This window comes from Scyliorhinus canicula, chromosome 2 (genome assembly GCF_902713615.1).
Source record: "Scyliorhinus canicula chromosome 2, sScyCan1.1, whole genome shotgun sequence".
NCBI lineage: Eukaryota > Metazoa > Chordata > Chondrichthyes > Carcharhiniformes > Scyliorhinidae > Scyliorhinus > Scyliorhinus canicula.
This window is the reverse complement of record NC_052147.1, coordinates 139,849,360-139,876,453: the sequence shown is the minus strand read 5'-3', so window position 1 is coordinate 139,876,453 and position 27,094 is coordinate 139,849,360. Positions and strand designations below refer to the sequence as shown.

General features: G+C 47.4%; 1 protein-coding gene across 1 annotated transcript in view; it reads left to right on the top strand.

Moving 5' to 3' along the window:
- The window catches only part of col6a1 (collagen, type VI, alpha 1), a 98,795-nt gene that overhangs the window by 64,006 nt on the left and 7,695 nt on the right, over nucleotides 1-27,094 (top strand). Inside the window, exons 26-31 of the mRNA XM_038787136.1 lie at nucleotides 8,534-8,599; nucleotides 17,398-17,433; nucleotides 17,580-17,616; nucleotides 19,761-19,769; nucleotides 21,283-21,416; nucleotides 23,659-23,768. Coding sequence (XP_038643064.1) covers nucleotides 8,534-8,599; nucleotides 17,398-17,433; nucleotides 17,580-17,616; nucleotides 19,761-19,769; nucleotides 21,283-21,416; nucleotides 23,659-23,768 — 392 coding nt within the window. The remainder of the gene's footprint in view (nucleotides 1-8,533; nucleotides 8,600-17,397; nucleotides 17,434-17,579; nucleotides 17,617-19,760; nucleotides 19,770-21,282; nucleotides 21,417-23,658; nucleotides 23,769-27,094) is intronic.

The window sequence follows — 27,094 nt, the reverse complement described above, 5'->3', positions numbered from 1 at the left end:
ACAAGCCTCACACATGAGGAGTGGCTCATGAGATGGTGGCCTTCCCCCTCATTCTGGGCCCTCCATTTTCCTGGAATTAGACTCCAAGAAGAGTTGGTGCGGTGGGGAACTCACCAGAGTCTGACTGAAACTTCGAGTTTCTTCTCAGCTATAGGGAGGTGATATTTTGGAATGCACGTCCACTAATACAAGAACTAAAAATATTGTGTTAAGATGTGGTAAATACATTAAAATCTCTGATTTGTGCGACCCCCCAGCCTGCACTCACACTTCTTTCGTACGCAGGGCAGGTCACGACTGACTCCTGGCACAATCTCCTTTTGAGCAACACCATCTTTTATAAGACAAGAAGGAGTCCACACTGAGTAGCTCAAAGAACGTAGTTTATTTTTTAAAAATGTATTTTATTCCAAATATATTCACAAATCGAAAAACATAAATAATCTGGGAACATTCTCCCAGCTCACAATTTTCCAGGATGTACACGTTTTCCCCTTTTTCACCCCTACCCCCGCTGTCAACCACCATTCCAGCAAAGTTCTTTGCCGGGTAACCAGAGAGGCGAAGGTCACGACATCGGCTTCCTCCCCTCCATCAGCTCCTGCATTTCCGATACCTCAGAAATCGCCACCATTGTGTCCGGCCCGGCCTCTACCCCTTTACTAGCAGCCTGAACACTCCCACCCAATACCTGTCCGACTTCTCACAATCCCAGAACATAGGCACTTGATTTGCTGGTCCCCGCCCACACTTCTCACACTCGTCTGCCACCCCCTTGAAGAACCCACTGATCCTCGCCCGAGTCATGTGCACCCTGTGTACCACCTTAAACTGCACCAAACTCATCCTCGCACACACAAGCGGGTCGAATTCACCCTGCGCAGCACCTCACTCCGCACTCCCCAAAATATCTCCCCCCACCCCACCCAACTCCTCCTCCCATGTCTCATTGATCCTCATCATTTGCGCTTCTCCCTGCTCCCCCAGACAACCGTATATGTCTCCGATCCTACCCTCCCTTTACACGTCCAGAAGCAGCATCCATCTCACTAGTGCATACTTCGGCAGCCTGGGGAACCCTTTCTACACCTTCCGTGCAAAGTCCCTCACTTCTTTATATCTAAATTCACTTCCCTTCGGGAGTTCTACCCTCTCCCGCAGCTCTTCCAGAGTTGCAAACTTCTCCTCCAAATAGAAATCCCTCACCTTCACCAGCCCCACCTCTCTCCACCTCCTGTACAGACAATACGTCTCCCTTGGCTTGAATCCCTCCATCCTAAAATGTCTCCTCAGCTGCTTCCACTCCTTTATCGTGGACTGTACAATGGGCTCTCAGTATATCTCTTCAGTGACAGCGGTAGTGCCGCCATCACCATGGCCCTCAGGCTAGACCCCCTGCACGATTCTTCCTCCATTCTAAACCCATTCTGGCCCTCTCCTTCCCACCATCGCCTCACTTTCTCCACGTTAGCTGCCCAGTATAGTGTCGCAGATTTGGTAATGCCAACCCCCCTTTCTGCCTCTGTAGCAGGGCCCTCTTTAGCCTGGGCACCTTTCCTGCGTCCAGCTTCTGGAAAATGCCTTCTGAATAAAAATTGGGAGTGTCTGGAATACGAATAGGAACTTTGGCAGGACATTAATTTTCACCACTTGGATCCTCCTCGCCAGAGTCAGATGCAGTGTATCCCATCTCCTAAAGTCCTCCTTTATCTCCTCCACCAACTTTATTAAGTTCCATTTGTGCAATGTCGCCCTCTTCCCTGTCACCAGGATCCCCAAATATCTAAACCTATCCTTGGCGACCGTAAATGGGAACACCCCTAAATTAGCTCCCTGACCCGCCTCGTTCACTGGGAACACCTCGCTTTTTCCCACATTCAACTTATAACTCAAGAAAGTGATACCCGGTGCTTCCTACTCTCCCTCATAATCCCCTAAGGGCCAGTACCAAGGGCTCTATCGCTAGCGCAAACAAAAATGGCAACAACGGACACCCCTGCCTCGTTCCCTTATGCAACCCGAAACTCCGTGAGCTCATCTCATTTGTCCATACACCCGCCACCGGAGCCAGCTACTGCAGATGCACCCATGCCACAAACTTCGGCCCGAACCCAAACCATCCCAGAACCGCGAACAGATACCACCACTTCACCGGGTCAAAAGCATTCTCCGCGACCATAGACACCACTATCTCTGGTACCTGTCCCCTCAATGGGGTCATGATCACATTCAATAACCAACCATCTTATATCACTAGAAAGGTGCCTACCCTTCACGAAGCCCGTTTGATCTTCTGCAACCACCCTAGGAACGCATCCTTCCATCCTCCCCGCCACTAACGTAGCCAACACTTTCACGTTTGTATTCAACAGTGATATGGGTCTGTGTGACCCACCCTCTAGGGGTTCCTTCCCTTTCATTGGAATTAGCATGATCATTGCTTGTGACATTGTCTCCGGCAGATCCTCCTTCTCCAGCGCCTCGCTAAACGTCCCCAGTAAATGTGGTGTCAACTCCGCCACAAACTCTTTATAAGACTCTGCCAGGTAACATCTGGCCCCGGGGACTTTCCCAATTTCATCCCTCTTATGCTTTCCATCACCTCTCTCAACCTAACGGCTCCTCTAGCGCCTGCCTCCTCTCCTCATCCAGCTTTGTGAATTCCAACCCATCGAAAAACCGCCCAAATCCCCTTCCTCACCTCCCAGATCGGCCATATACAATTTCTCATAATACTCCCTGAACTCCTCATTTATCTTCCCCGGCTCTGACACTCCCTCCCCCTTCCCTGTCCTTACCCTCAGGGTTTCTCTGGACGCGGCCTGTCTCCGTAGCTGACTTGCCTTCTCTCTATATTCATTCTGCGCCCCCATCGCCCTCCATAGCTGAGAAAAGTCCTTCCTGTCGTCAGCCTATCGTACTGCCCCTGCAACTTCTTTCTCTTCACCAATCCCTCCACGGTGGGGTCCCTCGAATATTCCCTGTCCAGCTCGACTATCTCATCCAATAATAATTCGTACTACTCTCTCCTCTTCCTATCTCTGTGCGCCTTGAACAATTCTTCAAATTGTTCGAGGTTGAAAACAATCCTGTAGGGCTTAACATTTGACCAGGAAGAATGGGAACAAAATTGACCGTGGTATTGACTTTTCCCTTTTTCAATAATCGCAGAGTTAGAAACAGTCCTTACTTTCGTCCTTCACGTGCCCTGCTCCCCCCACACCACATCATCTCCCCTTTCCCCAGTGCAGTACTTGGGCACCTGACCACTCGATCTCAGTTAGACTCAATCAATATCACTTTGCCTAGAGAAGAGGGCAGGGTGTGCGTGTGTGTGTGTGGGGGGAGGTGGGGGGGGGGGGGGGGGGAGGGGGGGGGAGTAACATCCAGGACTCTTGACCACCAATTATACATTATACTTCAACCAGAGGCCACGTTTGTATGGACATGAGGAAACATGGCCAGCAGTTATACAGACTCGAAACATTAGCTCTGTGTATCTCCACAGATGCTGCCAGACCTGCAGAATTTTTCCAGCATTTTCTATTTTTATTTAAGTCAACTTTTGAAGCTTGCACATGATAAATGGCTGAAATACCCGAGCACTGTCTGAACTTGTGGAGCCAGTGTCAACCAACAGTTAGTGCCTTTGGGACAGGAAGGGAAGAATCGAGGAGAGAAAAATTCTTGCGTTCCTATTGCATCTTCCTCAGAACGTCCCAAAGTGCTTCACAGCCAGTGGACAGTAGTTCTCTTTGAATTATAGGGAATTTATTGCACGGAATCCCAAGAGTCAATTTGCACTTGGCAAAGGTCTCACAAACAGCAGTTAGATAAATGAACAGATTTTTTTGCTTCAATAATGTTGGTTGAGCGATAAATGTTGGCCAGGGCCAGGTTGAATTCTAATATTCCTAAAAAGAGAGCCAAGTTGTTGAAGTTTTCCATCCTGCACTCATTAAGACAAACACAAGAGTGCTAAATTTCAGACGGTCATTCTCTGTCTTTTTACTTTGACAAGTGCAAGACGAAAATCTTCGACAATATGTCTCTCTTGTAAAATTTGAGTTCTGTACCGCCAAGCAATAGGCGGAACTCCTCTACTCTTCCTTGAACAATGCCACGACGTCCATCACATCCACCTGAGAGGATTCACAACTCCTCCTCGGTAATTAATCTTTCATTCTCTCAGCTGCCAAAACAACCCTTCACCCTTTGTGATCACTGCTCTCGAAACTTAATCTCACGATTCTGAAGTGTGAACAGTGTGATCCAGATGTGCGATGTTGTCCAGAGCCAGCAGACCAATTAAACAACTGTTTGTGCTCAGTCCTCTTGAAAATTGGCTAATTTTAACTCTTTCTCTGACAAAGCTTCAGAAAGTCACCAATATAAGACCTTGGACAAGTTACAGGCACCTAATCCATCTATTAGGCCCTCATCTTATTTCTTGTGTTTTATTATTTTGTCATAGGGGCTTTTTTTGTAATAGAAGTGTAAGGTGAATACCATCCCCATTTCTATATTCTATATTTCTAAGTGTAAATGAGTGACTATACCAGGCTCCAGCGACCTAGCCCATAGTGGTTCGTATTAGGCCCACTTCAGGTCATATCTATTACAGGGGGTTAATTGAAGATCAGCGACTTGGAAACTGGTCTTCTCACATGTCAAAACCATGGTGCCTCTTTTTTAAAAATGAGGTTTTCTCTCAACAACTTGCCTTCATGTAGTGCACTTCGCACAGTAAAATCCCCCTGCGGGAAGGTTACCACACAATGTTTGACACTGAGCCACCTGCATAAAGAGATTTTAGGACAGGCAATCAAATGCTTGACCAAATTGTTAGACATTGAGAATAAACTTGAAAGGCTGGGAGAGAGATAAAGAGACGGTGAGGTTGAGGGAGGGAATTCAAGAGCTTAGCGCCTAATGTGCATGTGGCATTTTCAAATGATATTGCGAGCGGCAAAATGTGGATAAGACATCGGATGAGGCCAAGGATAAATGCTGGTTAGGCAGGAATGGAACCAGACGAGGACAATCCCACTCAGCAGGGCAACAGTGTTAAAGACTGAAGACAGGTCAAGAAGAATGATGAGGGATAGTTACCGTGGTTGCAGTCACATAGGATGTCATTTTTTAGTTGGATTAGGGCTGTTTCCACAGTATGGCCTGGGGAGAAACCTGATCGTAGAGAATCAAACATGGAATTGCAGGAAAGATGGGAATGGATTCAGGAAATGACAACATGTTCAAGGACTTTGGTGATGAAAGGAAGTTTGGATTTGGGGTCTTGGAGGGGGTCCAGTGGAAGTCCACAAGAATGATCCCTGTAATGAAGAGTTTGTCATTTGAAGAGCAGTTGAGGACTCTGGGCCTATACCCGGAGTTTAGAAGGATGACGGGGGATCTCACTGAAACTTACAGAATACTGAGAGACCTGAATAGAGTGACAATGGAGAAGGTGTTTCCACTAGTCGGACACACAGAACCCGATGCCACAGCCTCAGACTGAAGCGACAATCCTTTAAAACAGAGATGAGGAGGAATTTCTTCAGCCAGAGGGTGGTGACTCCGTGGAACTCATTGCTGCAGAAGGCTATGGAGGCCAAGTCACTGAGTGTCTTTAAGACAGAGATAGATAGGTTCTTGATTTATAAGGGGATCAGGAGTTATGGGGACAAGGCAGGAGAATGGGAATGAGAAACATATCAGCCCTGATTGAATGGTGAAGCAGACTCGATGGGCTGAGTGGTCTAATTCTGCTCCAATATCCTCAGGTCTTATGGTCATCTCATGCTGGGTTGGTCTGCCACGGCACAGAGGTCAAGGGTTGGTTTTTTTTCAGGAAAAGAACGATAATGGCAGACTTGAGTGAAAGGGGCACAACCTTAGGAAAGGGAGTTGCTGGGTGGATTATCAAATCATGGTTGAATGTTTTCTTGGGAATCTCATCACATGACCTGCCGCCAAGTGCCCTGCCCCCACAGTCCTATCATCGATAATCTAATACATTCATCATCATGGTACTCTGCCTTCGCAGCCAATCAGAAATCTTCATTATCCCATTGGTGAATCTTGACTTTCAGTCCTTTCTTTCTCCCCATCTTCAATATTTTTCTAATTAAAAAATAAAGGTGTTGGAAGAAAATAAATAAAAAGAACACAGGATGGCACGGTGATGCAGTGGTGGGCACTGCTGCCTCACAGCACTGAGGACCCGGGTTTGATCCTGGCCGTAGATCACTGCCCTTGTGGAGTTTGCACATTTTCCCCGTGTCTGTGTGCGTCTCACCCCCACAACCCAAAAATGTGCAGGTTAGGTGGATTAGCCACACTAAATTACTCCTTAATTCGAAAAAAATAATGACTTTAAATTTCTAAAAAAAAACACATGCAATTTTTTTTTACAACTCCCATGATTGATCATGACAGCTATCTGGAGATTAACCTTTAATTCCTGGTGATTCCAGAACAATTCTGAAGAGTTGGTAGCCCTAGTTACTGGGTGGCCATCCGTGAAATCAAATTTCCCTTCCGACTTAATTGCCCCAGAATTTTATTTTTAGTAGTGGTTCTAAGGCTTGACTTTTAAGAACCCATTTAACCGCAATTGGTACCAATATGGTTGTTAATCTCGGGGAGAAACCAGCCTGAGTTTCCGTAGAAACGCTCAGCATGACACTGGCGAGTATATTCTATTCTTCCAGATAAACAAAGTGCAAATGGTTCCAAACAACCTATACATTCTGTATATATCCTATTAAGCTGCATATGCTGTCTACGACAACTCTGTAAACTATCCGTTCTGCGTTTTTAAACATCTTCCCTTTGTAATGAACACTGAATGCTGATCTAAATCCTGTTTGGACATTCCAGAGGGTGACAGCATTGAATATTGATGGGGGTGAGAAGTTCAGCAGCATATTACTGCCCAGTAAGGCAATGAGCATTCTCCACTGAAGAGCTCACACAAGGAGACAATAAATTTAGGCGTTGTCTTATCTTGTCCTGGTGAATTTCAGTAAAGACTTGCATTTCTACAGCACCACAAACAATGAGATAATGACCAGATGTTTGTTTTTAGTGATCTTAGTTGAGCAATGAATATTGTCCAGGATACCAGGCAGAACTCTTTTTTACATATTATTTCATATTATTTATATATTATTTCATGGGATTGTGAGTGTCACTAGCAAAAACTGCATGGCAGTTAAGAGTCAAGGTCTGGAATCACATGTAGGCCAGGCCGCGTAAGGATGGCAGATTTCCTTCGCTGAAAGACATTAGTGAACCAAATGGGTTTTTACAACAATCAATTATGGTTTCACGGTCATCATTAGACTTGAAATTCCAGATTTTTATTGAATTCAAATTTCACCATCTGCCATGATGGGATTCAAACCGGGATTCCCAAATTATTATCCTGGCGTAGCCCAGTGACAATACCACGCCGCTACCACCTCCCCATGCCTTTCTTCTCAACAGAACAATGGCTGGGATTCTCCCCTAACCGGCGGGGTGGGGGGTCCCTTTAGGGGCCAAGCCCTCACATTAAGGGGCTAGGCCCGTGCCGGAGTGGTTCCTGCTCCGCCGGCTGGCGTGAACGGCCTTTGGCGCCACGCCAGCTGGGGCCGAAAGGACTTCGCCGGCCGGTGTATATCCGCGCATGCACCGGAGCGTCAGACCATGGCGAAGGCGGAAGAAAATGAGTGCCCCCACGGGACAGGCCCGCCCGCCGATCGATGGGCCCCGATCGCGGGCCAGGCCACCGTGGGGGCACCCCCCGGGGTCAGATCGCCCCGCCCCCCCCCAGGACCCCGGCGCCCGCCCGCGCTGCCTGCTCCCGCCGGTAAGGTAGGTGGTTTAATCCACGCCAGCGGGAGAGGCTTGTCAGCGGCGGGACTTCAGCCCATCGCGGGCCGGAGAATCGCCGCGGGGGGCCCGCCGACCGGCGCGGCGCGATTCCCACCCCCGCTGAATCTCGGGTAGCAGAGAATTCGGGACACGGCGGGGGCGGGATTGACGCAGGCCCCGGGCGATTCTCCGACCCGGCGGGGGGTCGGAGAACCCCGCCCCATGTTTTTTTTTCCTGTTCAGTACTTGAGAGGCTAAGCAGACCTTCAGTTAAATGCCTCATTTAAACAAAAGCACCTGCAACAGTGGAGCACTCCCTCAGTATTGCACCAGATGTGTTAGCGTAGATTTTGTGATTATGCCCTTGCAGTCGGACTTGAACTCACACTATTATAAAACAGAGGGGGGAGTGCTACCTACTAAACCACAGTATAAGTACAATGGCACTTCTTCTTTGAGAATCGAAACCAAAGAATGTTCATGTTAAATAACAAAGAACAACTTAACAGGTTCAAGAGTGGAGGGGGAAAAGCATTTTTTTGTCTCCGGAAGACAATAAGCGTTAGAAAGGCAGAAGGGATTGATCCTCCATTTAGCTCAGTAGTTTGTGTTTCCACATTCAAATTATATTGCTGACCACACAAACTCATCTCTCTTTCTGTTTCTTCCTCAGAATGATGTTCCAGGTGAAAAAGGTCGCAAAGGGGCCAAAGGTTACAGAGGAGGAGAGGGGGAACCGGTAAGGAGTTTTCACCCTGTTTCACTTTGGACGAGTTTTCTTGCTTGTGAGAAGTCTGCTGAAGGGCGATATGAGCTAAAGTGAGGGACATTGATCAAGCCATTGGTGACAGATTTCCTGCACAAAACATGGGATTGTGTTTAGACTGCAAAAGCACTCCCACATAGTGCTCCATCTGATTTTGAACAATGTTCTGCTTCACCCAGTCATATGGCGCCATGAGCCCCCTCGTTTGCCAGCTCTCACATTGTCACTTGCAAGTGGAGTGACTCACACAGAACAGACCCATCTCCACTTCCCAAGTGCCACATTTGGCCTTGAAGTTCCAATCACTGTTGAGTGCACCAAGCTTGCTTGGCCAACAGGAAAGGAGCACACTGAAGCCAACATGTCGGCATGGAGAGGAGAGGCTCAATGTCTCATTCTGCAGGGCAGCCTGCCTCCCTCCCCATCTCTTTTATGCAGAATAAGTGCAACCATGTTGCTGTCCCGTTATACCATTTCCACCCTGCATTGCGAACAGAACCATCATAAACGCAATGGAACGCTGCCCGCGGTTCGATTTGATGCTAATCTCTCGCACGGCAGGATATGGGGAAAGATAACTAAAAGGAAAGTTTAACAGTGGCTGGTCACCTGACTCTGCACAAGGCATGCTGTACTTTGTGCCACCTAACAGCTGTGCCTGTCTGGGTGGCCTTGTGGGGCCCTCAAACTGGCTTTATGTTTCCTCTGGATGTGTATGACACTGGCAGTGCTCACTGTGATCAGGTGCCCCTTGTCTCAGGTCAGCCAAAACTTTTATCACTCTCTTTGTGTTCTCAAAACCCGTTGTATCCAGTCAGCCAAAGACAGTTCAGCTCCCGCACACTCTTATTGTTAAAAAATACTCTTACTCAAATCTCGCCAATAACTGATTGCCCTCTGTTCTGATGGCATGTCCCTAATCTGAAAAACTGTGGATCGTTATTTGGAGCCTAGATGTGCACTTCCCATGGTTCTAATACTCTAATTCTTTGAGATAGGACATGCGTTGCATTTATTGCCATCAGTAATTGCCCTGAAAAGTTGATGTTGTCCGTTTCTGACTTGCAACCTATTTAGTGCATTAGCAACACAACAACATGCAACGTAGGACACTATCAGCATTGTAGGTGGGCAGATGATATTCCCAAGTCTTAGGTGTGAAGTTTGACCCTCTGGCAATCCCACCCCCGTTCTGAATGGGCTCAGTGTGTTGAGTATAACAGACCACATGGCAAGGTAGCAAGTTTGGTCGTGACACTCTTTACAGAGGAGGTTTGTTCATTTTTGTTAAAGTGCTGGAAAGCTCTCATTGGTCAGACTGGCCAACCACTCAGATGGTTACCATGACGCCGCTAGTGGAGGATAGGCAAGCGAGCAATCAACAACCAGAGGAGGCTCACCTCCGGCTCTGACGAGTGTTGATGATGTCAACACTGTGACCACAGAGCTAACACTGCAAACCCCAGACAGTATGACAGTGCGACAGACAATGCTGGAACTAAGCCGCAGCTGACAGCACACCACACAGCCAAACACAATGATGAGCCTAATGAAAAACCACATCCTCATAACAGGAATGGCCATCTTCTGTCACAGAGGATATCACAATGGCCCAAATGATGAAAGAAGAGGAAACAAACAACATGGGGACAATCACAATGTCCATCCACCCCGCAAGAAAGGGATGGTAACAATGTGGATACAAAATTGGCTGAGTAATAGGAAACAGGCGGTAATGGTCAATGGGTATTTTACGGGCTAAAGGAAAGTTTGCAGTGATGTTCTCAAGGAGTTGATATTAAGACCCTTGCTTTTCCTGGTATATATTAATGACCTAGATCTTGGCGTTCAGGGGACAATTTCGAAGTTTGCTGATGATTCAAAACTTGGAAATATTGTAAACTGTGAAGTGGAGATTGTAGAACTTCAAACAGACATAGACAAGTTGGTGGAATGGGCAGCTAGGTGGCAGATGGAGTTCAATGCAGAGAAGTGTGAGGTGCTGACTTTTGGTAAGAAGAACATGGAGAGACAAGATAAAATGAGGGATACGGTTCTTTTTGGCGTGCAGAAGCAGAGGGAACTGGATGTATATGTGCATAGATTGATCATTGAACGTTGCAGGACAGGTAGAGAGAGCAGACAATAAAGCATATCACATTCTGGGCTTTATTAATAGGGGCATAGAGTACAAGACCGTGGAGTTAATGTTGAACTTGTATATAGTATAAAACACTGGTTAGACCTCAGCTGATTTTGGAAGCTATGCAATAGGAAGAAGTGCAGATAAGCTTTACTATTGGAGAGATTGCAGAAGAGATTTACAAGAATGGTTCCTAGGATAAGAAACTTCAGTTATGAGGATACATTGGGGAGGTTGGGACTGTTCTCCTTGGAGGGAGGAAGTCTAAGAGGAGATTCAATAGAGATGTTCAAAATCATGAGGGGGCTGGACAGAGTAGACAGGGAGAAACTGTTCCTGCTCGTAAAAGGATCAAGAACAAGAGAACAGTAAGAAGTCTTACAACAGCACGGTAGCATTGTGGATAGCACAATCGCTTCACAGCTCCAGGGTCCCAGGTTCGATTCCGGCTTGGGTCACTGTCTGTGCGGAGTCTGCACATCCTCCCCGTGTGTGCGTGGGTTTCCTCCGGCTGCTCCGGTTTCCTCCCACAGTCCAAAGATGTGCAGGTTAGGTGGATTGGCCATGATAAATTGCCCTTAGTGCCCAAAATTGCCCTTTGTGTTGGGTGGGGTTACTGGGTTATGGGGTTATGGGGATAGGGTGGAGGTGTTAACCTTGGGTAGGGTGCTCTTTCCAGGAGCCGGTGCAGACTCGATGGGCCGAATGGCCTCCTTCTGCACTGTAAATTCTATGTAAAAAAACACCAGGTTAAAGTCCAATAGGTTTGTTTTGAATCACTAGTTTTCCTTCCTCAGGTGAACAAGAACAAGAGGGCACAGAGTGGTTGGGGTGTGGAATGCACTGCCTGGAAGTGTGGTGGAGGGAGGTTCAATCGCAGCATTCAAGAGGGCATTAGATGATTACTTAAATAGAAACAATGTTCAGGGGTACAGGAAAAAAGCAGGAGAATGGCACTAAGCCATAATGCTCATTTGCAGAGCAGGCACAGACACAATGGGCCAAATGGTCTTGTTCTATACCGTAACAATTCTGTGAGGAAACAGGATAGTACAACAACAACCTATCACCACAACTACCAAGTTGAAAAAGAATGGTTCAAGAGGATGAAAAGATATCCCAGATACGAGAACAAAGGTTTACTTGCAACAACAGAGCCTACCACTTCACCGGCAGTAATTCCAACAAGATATGTAAGGGTTATAAAGCTTCCGGATCACCTTAACCTATGAACTCAGACACTTTAAGGTGGGAGATGGGATAGTAATAACAATGTAAATACATGGGGTAAACTAGAATAACTTGAAATCCATTGGCTAAAGACTTGGGGAGGTATAGTATAAAGGTCTGGCATATAGTGGGTTAACGTGGATCTAAGTACAGTACCACCCACACAGTAATGTAGAGAACACAAACCCACACATTGGAGTTAGTCTAGAGCTGAGTGTACAATCAGGCATGTAGACATCTTCCAGCTTGAACACTTTACTGGATGTACATAGCCTTTGTAGTTAATAGATGCATAAGTTAAACTACTTCATACTGCAAAAACTTCCTTAAGACCTACTGAGCGATACCCAACACCCAACAACAATGACAAACAGACCACGACTTGGACTGAATCCTTCAAATTAAGTGAGACAGAAAACATCAAAGGAAAGCTGTCTCATGGGCATTGTGAAGACGATGAATCCAATAGGGTCGATCACAGATAGAGTAATGAATGTTAAGTGAAGGACCCAAGGGAGACCAAATAGAGCTGTGAGAAAAAAATCTGAGACAGCAAAGAATTAAATATTAAACCGCATCATGTAAATCGACTCAGAATATAAGACAACACCATTTTTCAAGCCCCAAAAGTCATCTTTTTTCCTACGCTCGGCATATAAGCTGACAACTTCTCCTTTTCAGTCAAGTCGTATTATCCTTGCATTATGTACTCAGTCTCAATTTCTCACCCTACAAATGCATCTTTTACTGATCATTATCTTCTAACTGTCACAAGGGATCAAACTGATGTGGACTGTGTCGTGAAGATGCGCAGGATTTTAAGACACTCCCACTTTATGTCAGATGCTGATCACATTTCAAAATGGCGACCACCAAGGCCGCTAGTTCACTTTTATACACAAATTTATCAACTTCATTTTTGAAGGGATTTTTCAAGGCTTCAGAGATGGACTTATACGCCAATATCTACAGTGCACTGAAAATAACTGCTGCTGGTTAGAATTCCATGGGTTTACTGCTGAATACATAGATCATAGAATTAGCAGTGCAGAAGAAGGCTATTTGGCCCCTCGAGTCTGCACCGGCCCTTGGAAAGAGCACCCTACTTAAGCCCACACCTCTACCTTATCCCCACCCAACCTTTTGTTTTAGACACCAAAGGGCAATGTAGCAACAAAGCTAACCACTGTGCCACCGTGTTCTCCATTAAACCATAATCCCCAATTACCTCCCCACTACAATCCACAATGCTGCATTATTTCTTCCAAACCCAATCCCCCAACCACCCCACGAGCAGCCAATTGCATTCCCCCCAATGGCTGAGACTCATTTTCCTTCCATAGCACACCCATTCCCTCGACAATCTTTTTCTCCGCCCCCTATTGTTACGTGTCTATGGCTAGGATATTTCAAATTGTAGTGTTTCCCTTCCTGAAATCTGAAGAATTGGTTATGAACACGTCCCTGTTGATACCCACTGCCCCAGAGCTATTTCACACTCCAATGAGTGTTAATCGGCTGGAGATGCGACTTCCACACATCAGTCAAGAGAAAGTCCCACCTTAAAGAGTTGCCAGCCAACCTGATTCCACCAGCACCAGAAACTGTAGTGGACGGGACTGCAAGCAGTCCCTGCAGCCTCTGTATTGTAGGTCTCAGGGAATGCAGATGAGGGCTGAGGGTTGAGGTTTGGGTTGGGGTGTCAGTAGCAAGGACCAGGTGCGCTGGGAGGGAAGGAACTCACACAGGGGCCAAATCTTTTTGGGGGCATTCGCCCGATATTAAAAGTTGGCTACTGATGGAGGCATGCCCCACCTCCCCACTCTCCCCCACCTGCACCATTCCCCACCCGAGACCCGAACAGGGTTAATCTTTTTGGGCGTCCCTTCTGCCACTGAATTCCTTCCTCCTGACTAAAAAATAAAAAAAAATTTTTTTTTTGTAAATTTATATTACCCAATTATTTTTTCCAATTAAGGGGCAATTTAGTGTGGCCAATCTACCTACTCTGCACATTTTTGGGTTGTGGGGGTGAAACCCACACAGACACGGGGAGAATGTGCAAACTCCACACGGACAGTGACCCAGAGCCGGGATCGAACCTGGGACCTCAGCGCCGTGAGGCAGCTGTGCTAACCACTAGGCCACCGTGCTGCCCTTTCCAGACTAAAAATTGAGGCTGGGTGAGAACCGGCCCTTAATTTCTCAACAATTGGCTTCTTACGCGCTTCAATTGAGGCAAAGGTGGGTAAGCTGGTCTAGGCCTTGCCTGACTCAACATAGAATTGCAGGGAGGTTAGAGTGGGTGGGTGCCTCGTGGGGAACCCAAACACAAAATTTCATGGTGACACCCTGCCTACAAAATCGCTGGCCGGAGAATTAAAAATTCTTCCCTATGTATTAATCCGCTACCCTGATTTAAATTCCCCATCACCAACTGCCCAGCACCCACCATCCCAACGCCCGCAGCCAAAACACCCACTCATTGATTACATCTTCAAGTGCTTTGTAGTGACACACAGGCCGCCCCTTGCTCTGGCAAGATTTCCCGGGCACAGTTCGAGCATTCGAAGTCCAGTGGAAGCCTCTCCACATTATACTCCACCGTTACTCTGTCATGTGTTTACCCCTCCATCCACCCTAATCTGGTCCATTATCCTCCTGGCTAGAGCCTGCCTGACTTGTCCCAGCGAAACTGTCCTCAGTACTCCCCTTTTAATCCAGTTCCATGGTTCTCCGGTTTGGTGGACTGCCTGCAATCCCTCGGACCCCCATCCCACCCCACCCCACTTCCCGTGGTGCTGCTTGGACTATAACCTTGGAGGAAAGACACCTTCATGGCTGCTTACGGATGTCTCTGACCCTGAACCTATCAATGGCTCAAAGGCTGTAAATTCGGCTCACGTTGATCGCCGCCAACATTTAAGCTGGGTGGCAGGGCCGCCATCTCTAGATAAAACCCAGCACACAGGTCTTTCCTTTTGGAGTCCACATGTCCCTTTTATGATGTTGAGGCCATTCCAATCAGGCCACAGCCGCCATTTCCTCCCCTCTCCCTCAGTGGCAAATTCCCAACCACCCAGAGAATATCAATGGACCTGATGTCGGAATATTTGGCAGGGTTGAGGCCACACCTCCAATGGTCAGAAAGCTCACATGCTACACACCCATTCCTGGGCCATAGTGTCTGCAGGCTCTCAATTGGCCTAGTTACAAGCAAAGTGAGAATCAAAGCAACTTACAGCACAGCAGGAGGCCGATTGGCCTATTGTGGCTCTATGAGTCCCCTATCCAAATAGTGCCTTTCTCATTACTGCAACCTACTTTTGTACAAACTCATCAGAGTTTTTATTTAAATTTTAGTTAGGTAGACTTAAATTAGATTTAAATTAGGTAGACTTTGCAGGCTAGAAGGAAGCATGTCAATAGTTTAACAGAAGTAAAAACTGCAATATTTATTATTTCCTTTTCATTTGTAATGAACAATGCCATAGAATATTTAGAATAAAAGTTACCAATAAGTGTAGTTTTTGCTATCGCCTACACATTTAGCAATAGCATGGCCGAGCTCAGTTGGTCATATTTACCTTTGGATCAGGAGCTTGTGCCTGAAAGTGGCTTTGAATGGATCAACCTTTGCAAATGCACCTTGAGTAAACCCACTTCATGTGGTAGCTTCCATCACTCTGGATTGTTGACCCTCGGCCCCTCCTTGGCTGCCACAAAAGAATCCCAATACCGAGCCTACCTGCCATCAGTGCGGCTTCCACAGGGTAAGGCTAGGAGAAAAAGTAAAGGGAAATAAATAATGGCACGTGTGCCAGGGTACAATTTGGCACATGAGATTGGCAGGGAACAAGTTGGTTCCATTGTACAGGCAGAGCTAGGTCATAATTTAAAAGGTAAATGTTGCATTCTGGCATCAGTTATGTTTGACCATGGCCATCATTCACCTGTCCTCTCTTTGCTTTGACTATCCAGCATATAAACAGGTGTTCAATCAATGCAAATCCATAGAGATGGGTCTCAGTTCACGTTGCCAAATGTTTGTGGTGCTTTGGAGGGTTGCGTGCTATATACAACAAAGCACAATATTAAAATATACTTTCTAAAGTTAAGCTGAATCAAAATCTGAAGATACCTTATCATTACTAAGTGAAAGATGTGTTTATCACAATGGAGGTCTGAATGGTATTTTACCAACATTGGTTTTGTCAGGCAAGACTGCCATTTGAATCCATTTTGAGAACCTGGGATGAATTCTCCACTTTGCCATGCCAGCAGTGAGAATTACGATCCCTTTTGCACCCAACGCCGATTCCGACACCATGCTCCAGTACCTCGCTGGTGGCGTTATCGAATTTAACACTCCACATCGGTGGGTCCATGCAAAACTGTCATTTGCATGGATTCAAATGTCATTACAGGCTTTGACACTTCATGCTGACAGCTCAGCAGAGTTCTGGCCAATTTGTGTGTCCTGACTCACTTACCAAATAGCGTCCCCAACGGAAATGGGAATAGCACGCTATTCAGTCCGGGTAGGAACATTTAGACCAGAATTTTATGGTTGTCGGGATTCACTTTTCCTGCTGGCAGCGCACCCCGCCAGTGGTATTCACAGCGGCTTACGGTGGATTGAATAGGAAATCCTATTGACAAGCAGCGGGGGGATAGAACCCCGCCACCAGCGAACGGTGCAACACCGAGAAACACGCAGCTGGGGGACCAGAGAATCCAGCCCTTAGTCATCCAAATGGAGAATTCCGGCCCCTGCTTTAGTTTGTATCACTCATTCCCCGTGTTACATTGTCTATCTGGTTCCTTTAAGTCATCTCAAAGACAATATACAATTGACGCTCTAGGATTCCCACTTATGCCAGATGTTGCTCCATGTCTAGACTTCCAGTTCAGGCTGTGAACTGTTGCCAAACCTGGATTTGTTGCACCCCGGAGCTGGAAAACAAGACGAAAAGTGATAGGAGGTGAAGTTATCCCAGTATTCAGAGCATGAAGTCATAAGATGCAATGGAAGTTCCTAGTGTAAAGAATCTTGGTGTTGACCCAGGTCCCATGAGTTGGGGAACAGGCATGCTGGAGCACTCTTGATATAAGTCCTTAAACTAGCCATTGGGATAGGAGAAGGGTGAAAGGTCAACAAGTTACCAGCTGGTTGGAATTTCACTCAAACATGAACCGTGACATGCAGTGACTTTTCTTTTGCGACATGCAACTTTTATTTATTTCATTCAATCTGATCAGTTGGGATGTTGCAGTCGTTTGATGTAAAGTATAAAATGATGTGTAACTGTACAAAGTTTTAAAAACAGAGCTAGCAAAACATCCTCTGCGGAATAAGTAATAACAATATTTCTCCTTTGTTCTGCTTTATTGCCAGGGACCTTCCGGGCCACCAGGACCCCCAGGACCTTCTGTACGTATTGGGTGAACTCTTTTTGCATGTTTAAACAAGTAGAGATATGTTAATACCTCCTCAAATAATTTCCTAAAGGCAGGGAAGGAGTGAGAGTGGCATGAAAATGTAGCCTAAGATTCCTAATGCTCCTCTTTCTTTTACAGGAGTGTGAAATATTGGACATCATTAAGCGTATGTGCTGTAAGTATACAGTTAGTCAGACCTTTTCAATCCAAAGATTTGGATGTCTGGATCAGTAGCTCAGCTGGAAGGTCTACTTCCCTATTGTGGTACTGATCATGTAGCTCCCTGGCTGACCTCTTTAATCCCAACCAGAGCAGCACTAAAGGGTCTCGAACTGACCTCAACACTTTTAGGGCCAAGCTAAGAATCCTGGGCGGGATTCTCTGATCCCGGGTCCGGGTCGGAGAATCACCGGGCCGGGCGCGATTCACGTGACACCGCCCTGATGCCGATCTGCCGATTCTCCGGTGACCGGAGAATTAGCGCATGGTAGATTAGTGGTTAGCACAGTTGCATCACAGCTCCAGGGTCCCAGGTTCGATTCCCGGCTGGGTCACTGTGCAGAATCTGCACATTCTCCCCGTGTCTGTGTGGGTTTCCTCCGGGTGCTCCGGTTTCTTCCCACAGTCCAAAGATGTGCAGGTTAGGTGGATTGGCCATGCTAAATTAGCCTTAGTATCCAAAAAGGTTAAGTGAGGGTTACTGGGTTACAGGGATAGGGTAGATACGTGGACTTGAGTAGGGTGCTCTTTGTAAGGGCCGGTGCAAACTCGATGGGCCGAAAGGCCTCCTTCTGCGCTGTAAATTCTCTGATTCTATGATTCTATACGCAGCCATGCCGCCGATTAATCGCGCGGGATGGGGCGAGTGGCCGCCGAGATAGCCCGAGTCGCGCCAGCGGCGTTCACGTGTGGTCTTACCCGACCGGACCTCGGCGTCCATCCTACGGGGACAGCCTGGTGGGGGGGGAGGGGGATCCGACCCTGGGGGAGGCCTCCACCATGGCCTGGCCCACGATCGGGGCCTACTGATTGGTGGGCTGGCTTTTCCTCGTAAGGGCCTCTTTTACTCAATGCTGGCCCCTGTAGCTCTCCACCATGTTGCGTCGGGGCCAGCGTGGAGAAGGAATCTAGCGCGTATGCGTGAGTTCGCGCAGGTCACAGTGTGAATACGCAATCCTGCAGCACCCGTTTGACGCTGGTATCGGCAGCTGGAGCTGGAGCTGCGTGAGTCACTCCAGTGCCATGCTGGCCCCCTGTAGGACACAGGATCGCTGACCCTGGGGCCTGTTGACGCCGTCGTAAAACGCGACGGCGTTTACGACGGCGTCAACGCTTGAAATTAAATGAAATGAAAATCGCTTATTGTCACAAGTAGGCTTCAAATGACTTAGCCTCAGGATCAGAGAATCCCGCTCCCTGTTTCTGGCTGCTATCAAACATCTACTGCTGCAGTGAAAACTTGTTTTACCTTCCCTTATTCGTACGCTGGATGGCATACAGGCACCCCTCACTGTCCTCTGCTAGGCAACCTTAGGGTGGCACAGTGGCACAGCGGTTAGCACTGCTGCCTCACAGTACCAGGGACCCGGCTTCAATTCCGGCCTTGGGTTACTGTCTGTGTGGAGGTTGCACGTTCTCATGTGTCTGTGTGAGTTTCCTCCCAAAGTCCAAGGGTGTGCACATTAGGTGCATTGGCCATTATCAATGCAAGGGATTACGGATATAGGACGGGGAAGTGGGCCGAGGCAGGGTGCTCTTTGGGAGGGTTGGTGCAGACTCGATGGGCCAAATGGCCTCCTTCTGCGCTGTAGGGATTCTGTGGATTGGTATGACAGTGGTTGGCATCACACGTGACAGGGAGTACAGCTATACCATCGATGCCGGATCCATTATTAATGTAGTCATATAATAGAAAAACAAGTTGGCGATTTTGCAACATTTCCTCTCTGGTCTTGTCCAATGGGAGGACATATGGCACGACATTCCCTGTCAGCAAGCAATTGGAAAGATCTCGCTCAGCCCACACCAAAATTTCTAACATGCTCTCCCGCGTGGGAAACCTGTCTGCAGAGTGAAGTCAGAGACAATTACCCCTTGAAGCATTTGTGTTAAATAACCGGAAACAGCAGAACTGCCCCTTGCAAGCATGCATTCTCATGTTCCCGAGTGCCTTATACAGAATGCATGACACAGCAATGAGACGCAACATGAGGTGACCAAATGTCTGGATGCAGCATTAAATAAAATGTGTTCCTTATTAATGTTCCAGCAAATGATTAAAATAATTCTGCTAATTTTCCTTTCTTTTCTTTTTCACAGCTTGCTGTGGTGAGTAGATTGAATTATTTGACGCAGGATGAAATGAAATGTAATATAAATCGCTTATTGTCACAAGTAGGCTTCAAATGAAGTTACTGTGAAAAGCCCCTAGTCACCACATTCCGGCGCCTGTTCGGGGAGGCTGGTAGGGGAATTGAACCGTGCTGCTGGCCTGCCTAGGTCTGCTTTCAAAGCCAGCGATTTAGCCTTTTCATTTCATTTCAGGAATGCATGCTATTGCTCACTGTTTATCGCTGACAATCTTTACCCTGTTTCCAAGTTTACTTGATTTTACCATTCATGTAATAGTCTAGAATGAGTATTTGTAGATGTTCCCTTACTTCAATATGTGACTGATTTGCCTGCTATTTAGAGATGCCCCCTTCATAATTATTCTTTGTCAGTGTATGAGCCAATCACTATGAACCAGACAGTTTCAGGCAGTGCTTTGGAAATGGGAATCTGTTAGCAGAGGTGGAGGAGATGCCATCAATAAGCTTTCAGATTTTTACGCAGTTACTCCCTCACATTCAAGCTTCAATGAAAACATTTTCTAATGGAAACATGGACTATACCACAGAGAGCTCCTTCTCTAGTAAGGTCAATGGCCCAGGACATCTAAATCCATTTTAAAACAAAGCATTTCTGGTACATTGAAAATAATACACTTAAAGAGTCAATTAAAAAAGGAATGTAGCCGACGTGCATGAAAGCGCGTATTTCCTGTTTTTCCCAGACGTCTCAACATCAGGGAAATATTAGAAGAGAGATTTATGGTAAAAGCTGGATGCTGTGATATGGGGAGTCAGACATTTTGTAGATGCATGAATTGACTTATGGGCCAACTGGCATTGTCATAGGAACACAGAAGCAAAGAGGAGCCATTCAGCCCCTCTAGCCTGGTCTAAAATTCAATTTGATCATGGCTGCCATGTATATTAATTCCATTCACCTGCCTTGATTGCCTTGGGGCAGCAGGGTAGCATGGTGGTTAGCATAAATGCTTCACAGCTCCAGGGTCCCAGGTTCGATTCCCGGCTGGGTCACTGTCTGTGTGGAGTCTGCACGTCCTCCCCCTGTGTGCGTGGGTTTCCTCCGGGTGCTCCGGTTTCCTCCCACAGTCCAAAGATGTGCGGGTTAGGTGGATTGGCCATGCTAAATTGCCCGTAGTGTCCTAATAAAAGTAAGGTTAAGGGGGGGGGGGGGGTTGTTGGGTTACAGGTATAGGGTGGATACGTGGGTTTGAGTAGGGTGATCATGGCTCGGCACAACATTGAGGGCCGAAGGGCCTGTTCTGTGCTGTACTGTTCTATGTTCTATGTTGATTGTGTATCCAGCATCTACAGTAATAGTGAAAGCCCTCTATTAAACTGAAGCTCATCAAAGAAATACAAAGTGTTAACAAGACTGAGGTGGGACAGCAGTCGACAAGGCATGGGAGAATTAAAAAGCCTAATGGCATTGGAAAGCCACATCAGAGGGAGCGGTTATGAAGATCATTGACCAGTTCTTTCCCTTGCAGAGTGTAAGTGTGGACCCATCGACCTTCTGTTTGTAGTGGACAGCTCAGAAAGTATCGGGGACCAAAACTTTGCTCTAGCCAAGCAGTTTATAATTACGGTGATCGATAGGCTGAGCAGGGATGAAAAAATCAGGGTGAGTTCTACCAACACGAAAGGCTGATGAAATTTCTTTAGCCTGTTTCAATCTTTGATATGGCATTAGCTCATATAGGCTTCATATTTCTAAATCAATCCAGAGTCTTCTACTCAGCTTGCTATTCTAAAAAATACTTTCATTGTGAATTATTTTTGCTCACGTAGGTGAAGCCTGGGGAATTTAATTCTGTGTTAAGCACTCGTAGCTGAAGGATGACATGGTCAGATACATGCTGAAGCTCCCTTGTTTCTGTCCCACTGATCCACATTATCACCAAATTTAAAGCAAGTAAATGGTCTAATTTCTGTAAAAACTCAGAGAGTAATTTTACACACACACGGTGTTTGATCAATGCAGTGCCAAAAAAGATAAAGGCGGGATTCTCCGACCCGTCCGCCGGGTCGGAGAATTGCCGGGGGTCGGTGTGAATCCCGCCCCCGCCGTCCTCCGAATTCTCCGACCCCCAAAAGTCACCGAGGCGTGAATCGCGCTGCCCGCCTTGGAGAATGGTAGGGACCGGCGCGACGCTATGGACCCCGGGGCTGCCCAAATTCTCCCGGCCGGATGGGCCGAAGTCCCCGCCGACGTGACCATGGGTCACGCAGGCGTAAATTAAACCACCTTATATAATGGCACCAACCAGTGCTGATGGTTGACGCCGGACAGCATGGAGGTAGGTCACGGTGTGGGGTGGCCGCAGGAGAAGTGACGGCATGGCCGCAGTCTGTGTGGGGGAAGGGGGGTTTGGGGGGGGGGGGGGGGGGGGGTGAGAGGGAGTGGGTGATGGGGGGGGTGGAGGGAGAGGTGGGTGGTGGAGGGGGATGAGGGAGTGAGTGCAGGGTCCCGGCCATCGCTCCGATTATCGGAGAATCCCGCCAGAGGAAATAGTTCCTTGTTAACTGTTCTGTCTAATCTTTTTATCATTTTACCTGCCTTGAACCTCTTTACTCAAGGAAATATAAACCTATGTTAAGAGTTTTACCCTTTTAGTCCCTGTATCATTGGGTTAAACTGCATTGGGTGGGATTCTCCGTTGCCCGACGCCGATATCGTGGAATCGGCGATCGGGCGAAGAATTGACTCCGACGCCCAAACTGGTTTGACGCCAGTCAACCATGCTCTATCTCCTCAGAAATCTTGTAATCACGTCATGCGCCGCACACCAAGTTTGCAGCCATGGAGCTCAGGGGGTTGGCCATCTCTGTCTGTGTCTGAGCGACGCCGGACAGCACATGGGCAATGGCGCTGGTGCCCTCAGCGATGGCCTGCTGAGACTGGGCCACTGCCTGCAGAGACTGGGCCATGGCCTGCACACCATTACAATGGCGTTAACGTGTCAGCAGCAGGCCCTCCCACAATGCTCCACCCCCTATGGGCCGAGTTCCCGACGGCACAAGACACGTGTGGTCTCGGAGGTCAGGAACCTGGCGTGGCGGCTGCGGACTATGTCCAGCACCGCCATATTTGGCCGGGATCCATGCTGCTGGTTGGGGCGGGGGGGGGGGGGGGGGGGGGGGGGGGGGCTTCTGCGAGGGCTGGGGGACTGATGCGGGGTGGCCAGGGTGTGGCTTGTGGGGTCGTGGCTGGTAGGTCTGGCCAATACCATTTTGTACCACGCAACCGTTGCAGGTCGTCGCCGTGCTGATGTGCGCCCAGGGACCCGGCCATTCTCCAGCCGTTTTCAGCGCAGGAGCCAGGAGTTTCACCCGGTGCCACTGATAGCCCCTCACAGGTCCTGGAATCAGTGAGGGGTCGGCCCCGATTTGTTCATCGTAAATCTCCCGCAAATTCTCTGCTCAAGCCTGCACTTAGCCGGTTTCCTCCACTGTGTTTCCTTCAAGAGTAATAGATCTTTGCAGGGGTGCAATGCCCAGAACTAAAATTAGAAAGTCTGGTGAGGTCTGAACAAGGGTTTACGCAAGTGGAGCAGAACTTCCATATCCTGTGTAGAGCAGCACATTTTAGGTAAAGGCCAACAATCTATTGGCCTTTCTGATTGATTTTTGTACCCATCTCCTGACCTAGAATGATTTGTGCACAGGGTCATTCCAATTGTGTTGTGTTGTTTCTTTACAGTTCCTAGCTCCTCATAATTTCAAAGAATTATCTTACCTTCAATGTGGAGGGCTCACACTTGCTCTTATTGAACTTAATCTTGTATGAATCCTATTCATATTAAACCTCTCAGCAGTGGAGTGCCCTGTATGTACTCATTGTTCTTTTTTCCTGGCGTTTGTAGTTTGACGGCAAAGAGTCCAACGTTGGAGTTGTCCAATACAGTCATGCGGGAACTGAGGAGTTGGTCTCAATGATGGATCCTTCTATTAATTCTCTACCTGAACTAAAAGTGTACGTATTATGTGTCTTGACTGATTGATCGTTGGTTAACATGCGTTGTTGCTGAAGTTGGTGTGATCTATTGATCTATATCATTGCCACTAACTGGACATTTCTGCATTAAAAAGGCTTCAGAAATGAGGGAAGCGAGCAAATACAGCAAACTGTTGTTTTATTTATGAAGGGAAACTCAGGGAAGTGAACATGATTCATTGTAGGACAGCTTTGCATTGCAGGGAACAGGATTATATTCCTAAAATGTTCAGAGGTACAGACATTGTTGATGTTAGATGTCTGTTTGGCATAGACTATCAGTAAGGACACTCATCACAAACACCTGAGATTAGCGTTGGAGTGATAAAAATTTGGAATGTGCAACAGGACTGAATTGGAGGAGGAAAAGGGTGTTTACATATTGGACAGTGTTTCTCTCCACTACACAGATCAATATATTGGGCAGTGTCTCTGTACACAGGGCAGGTTAATGTATTGGACAGTGTCTCTGTACACAGAGCAGGTTAATATATTGGACAGTGTCTCTGTACACAGAGCAGGTTAATATATTGGACAGTGTCTCTGTACACAGGGCAGGTTAATATATTGGACAGTGTCTCAGTACACAGGGCAGGTTAATATATTGGACAGTGTCTCTGTACACAGGGCAGGTTAATATATTGGGCAGTGTCTCTGTACACAGGGCAGGTTAATGTATTGGACAGTGTCTCTGTACACAGAGCAGGTTAATATATTGGACAGTGTCTCTGTACACAGAGCAGGTTAATATATTGGACAGTGTCTCTGTACACAGGGCAGGTTAATATATTGGACAGTGTCTCTGTACACAGGGCAGGTTAATATATTGGACAGTGTCTCTGTACACAGGGCAGGTTAATATATTGGACAGTGTCTCTGTACACAGGGCAGGTTAATATATTGGACAGTGTCTCTGTACACAGAGCAGGTTAATATATTGGACAGTGTCTCTGGACACAGGGCAGGTTAATATATTGGGCAGTGTCTCTGTACACAGAGCAGGTTAATATATTGGACAGTGTCTCTGTACACAGGGCAGGTTAATATATTGGGCAGTGTCTCTGTACACAGGTCAGGTTAATGTATTGGACAGTGTCTCTGTACACAGGGCAGGTTAATATATTGGACAGTGCCTCTCCACACAGGGCAGGTTAATATATTGGACAGTGTCTCTGTACACAGGGCAGGTTAATATATTGGACAGTGTCTCTGTACACAGGGCAGGTTAATATATTGGACAGTGTCTCTGTACACAGGGCAGGTTAATATATTGGACAGTGTCTCTGTACACAGAGCAGGTTAATATATTGGACAGTGTCTCTGGACACAGGGCAGGTTAATATATTGGGCAGTGTCTCTGTACACAGGGCAGGTTAATATATTGGGCAGTGTCTCTGTACACAGGGCAGGTTAATATATTGGACAGTGTCTCTGTACACAGGTCAGGTTAATGTATTGGACAGTGTCTCTGTACACAGGGCAGGTTAATATATTGGACAGTGCCTCTCCACACAGGGCAGGTTAATATATTGGACAGTGTCTCTGTACACAGGGCAGGTTAATATATTGGGCAGTGTCTCCCCACACAGGGCAGGTTAATATATTGGACAGTGTCTCTGTACACAGGGCAGGTTAATATATTGGACAGTGTCTCTGAACGCAGGGCAGGTTAATGTATTGGGCAGTGTCTCTGTACACAGGGCAGGTTAATATATTGGGCAGTGTCTCTGTACACAGGGCAGGTTAATATATTGGGCAGTGTCTCTGTACACAGGGCAGGTTAATATATTGGGCAGTGTCTCTGTACACAGGGCAGGTTAATATATTGGGCAGTGTCTCTGTACACAGGGCAGGTTAATGTATGGGACAGTGTCTCTGTACACAGGGCAGGTTAATATATTGGGCAGTGTCTCTGTACACAGGGCAGGTTAATATATTGGACAGTGTCTCTGTACACAGGGCAGGTTAATATATTGGACAGTGTCTCTGTACACAGGGCAGGTTAATATATTGGGCAGTGTCTCTGTACACAGGGCAGGTTAATATATTGGACAGTGCCTCTCCACACAGGGCAGGTTAATATATTGGACAGTGTCTCTGTACACAGGGCAGGTTAATATATTGGGCAGTGTCTCCCCACACAGGGCAGGTTAATATATTGGGCAGTGTCTCTGTACACAGGGCAGGCTAATATATTGGACAGTGTCTCTGAACGCAGGGCAGGTTAATATATTGGGCAGTGTCTCTGTACACAGGGCAGGTTAATATATTGGGCAGTGTCTCTGTACACAGGGTAGATGCCCATCTCAGACAGTGACTATGGGATGATTTGTACGAGTCGCCTGCCGGCCATGTTCCAGTTGGGTCTGGGGCTAGGGTGCATGAAAAATTGATTGGTTGGCCAGCCCTCCACCTTGATGCTCATCTCCATGCTGAACCACATAACGCTCTAGGTGGGGTGGGCATCACTGAAATTTGCAGCCGACCTGCCATATGCAAATAATTATTTTGTTTTATTTGTGCCTCATTAGCAAGCCTATTGACCTGGATTATATGCTGTCCATGCCACAATTTGCTTGACATAGGCAGTCATACCTGAGTGGATGGGCCATTTTTCTTTGAACTATGTTCAGAAAGGGGAGTAGGAAGGGGGGGGGGGGGGGGGTGGGGGGGGGGGGGGGGCACATCAATCAGACTATGACCTCTGTGTAACAGGAGCACCCTCTCACCCTACCTTCTGCACTGCCAGCCCACCAAAATCCGGCCCCCTCTCCCCCACACATCCCCCTTTTTATCCCCCTTCCCCTCCTCTCGCCCCTCCACCTCTCTTCCCCACTCTTGTTACCCTCTCCTCTCCCCTCTCCCTACCCTCCCAATCTAATCAGGTTGGCTGGCACCTCCTGAGGGTGGGACCTCTTCCCAACTGAAGAGAGAAATCCTACTCTTAACTACGTTGAGCTGCTCTAAGTGTGTTATGGCCGCTGGGGAGGATACTTGCAGACAGGTAGGTTTCCAGCCAACTTTCCTTCCAGGCCTGGTGGGCTGACTGCACAAAATGCAGAATTCAGCCCTTTGTCAGTCTGGGCTACAGGCCAGGGCGAGGGAAGGGAAATCAGCCATAGGTCCAGCTCTTAATGGTTGTCCAGGGATTCCCACTGGGTTAATGAATGAATGGAGCCTGGGTGAAATCAGGGTTGTGACGTCCTTTGTAATCGGCGTTCTATCAGCCGCCAATGCCAAGCCACGGGCAGGAACAAATTGCCAGGTGGTTGAGACACTGAAAGGCAGCTGGTGTCCATGAATCC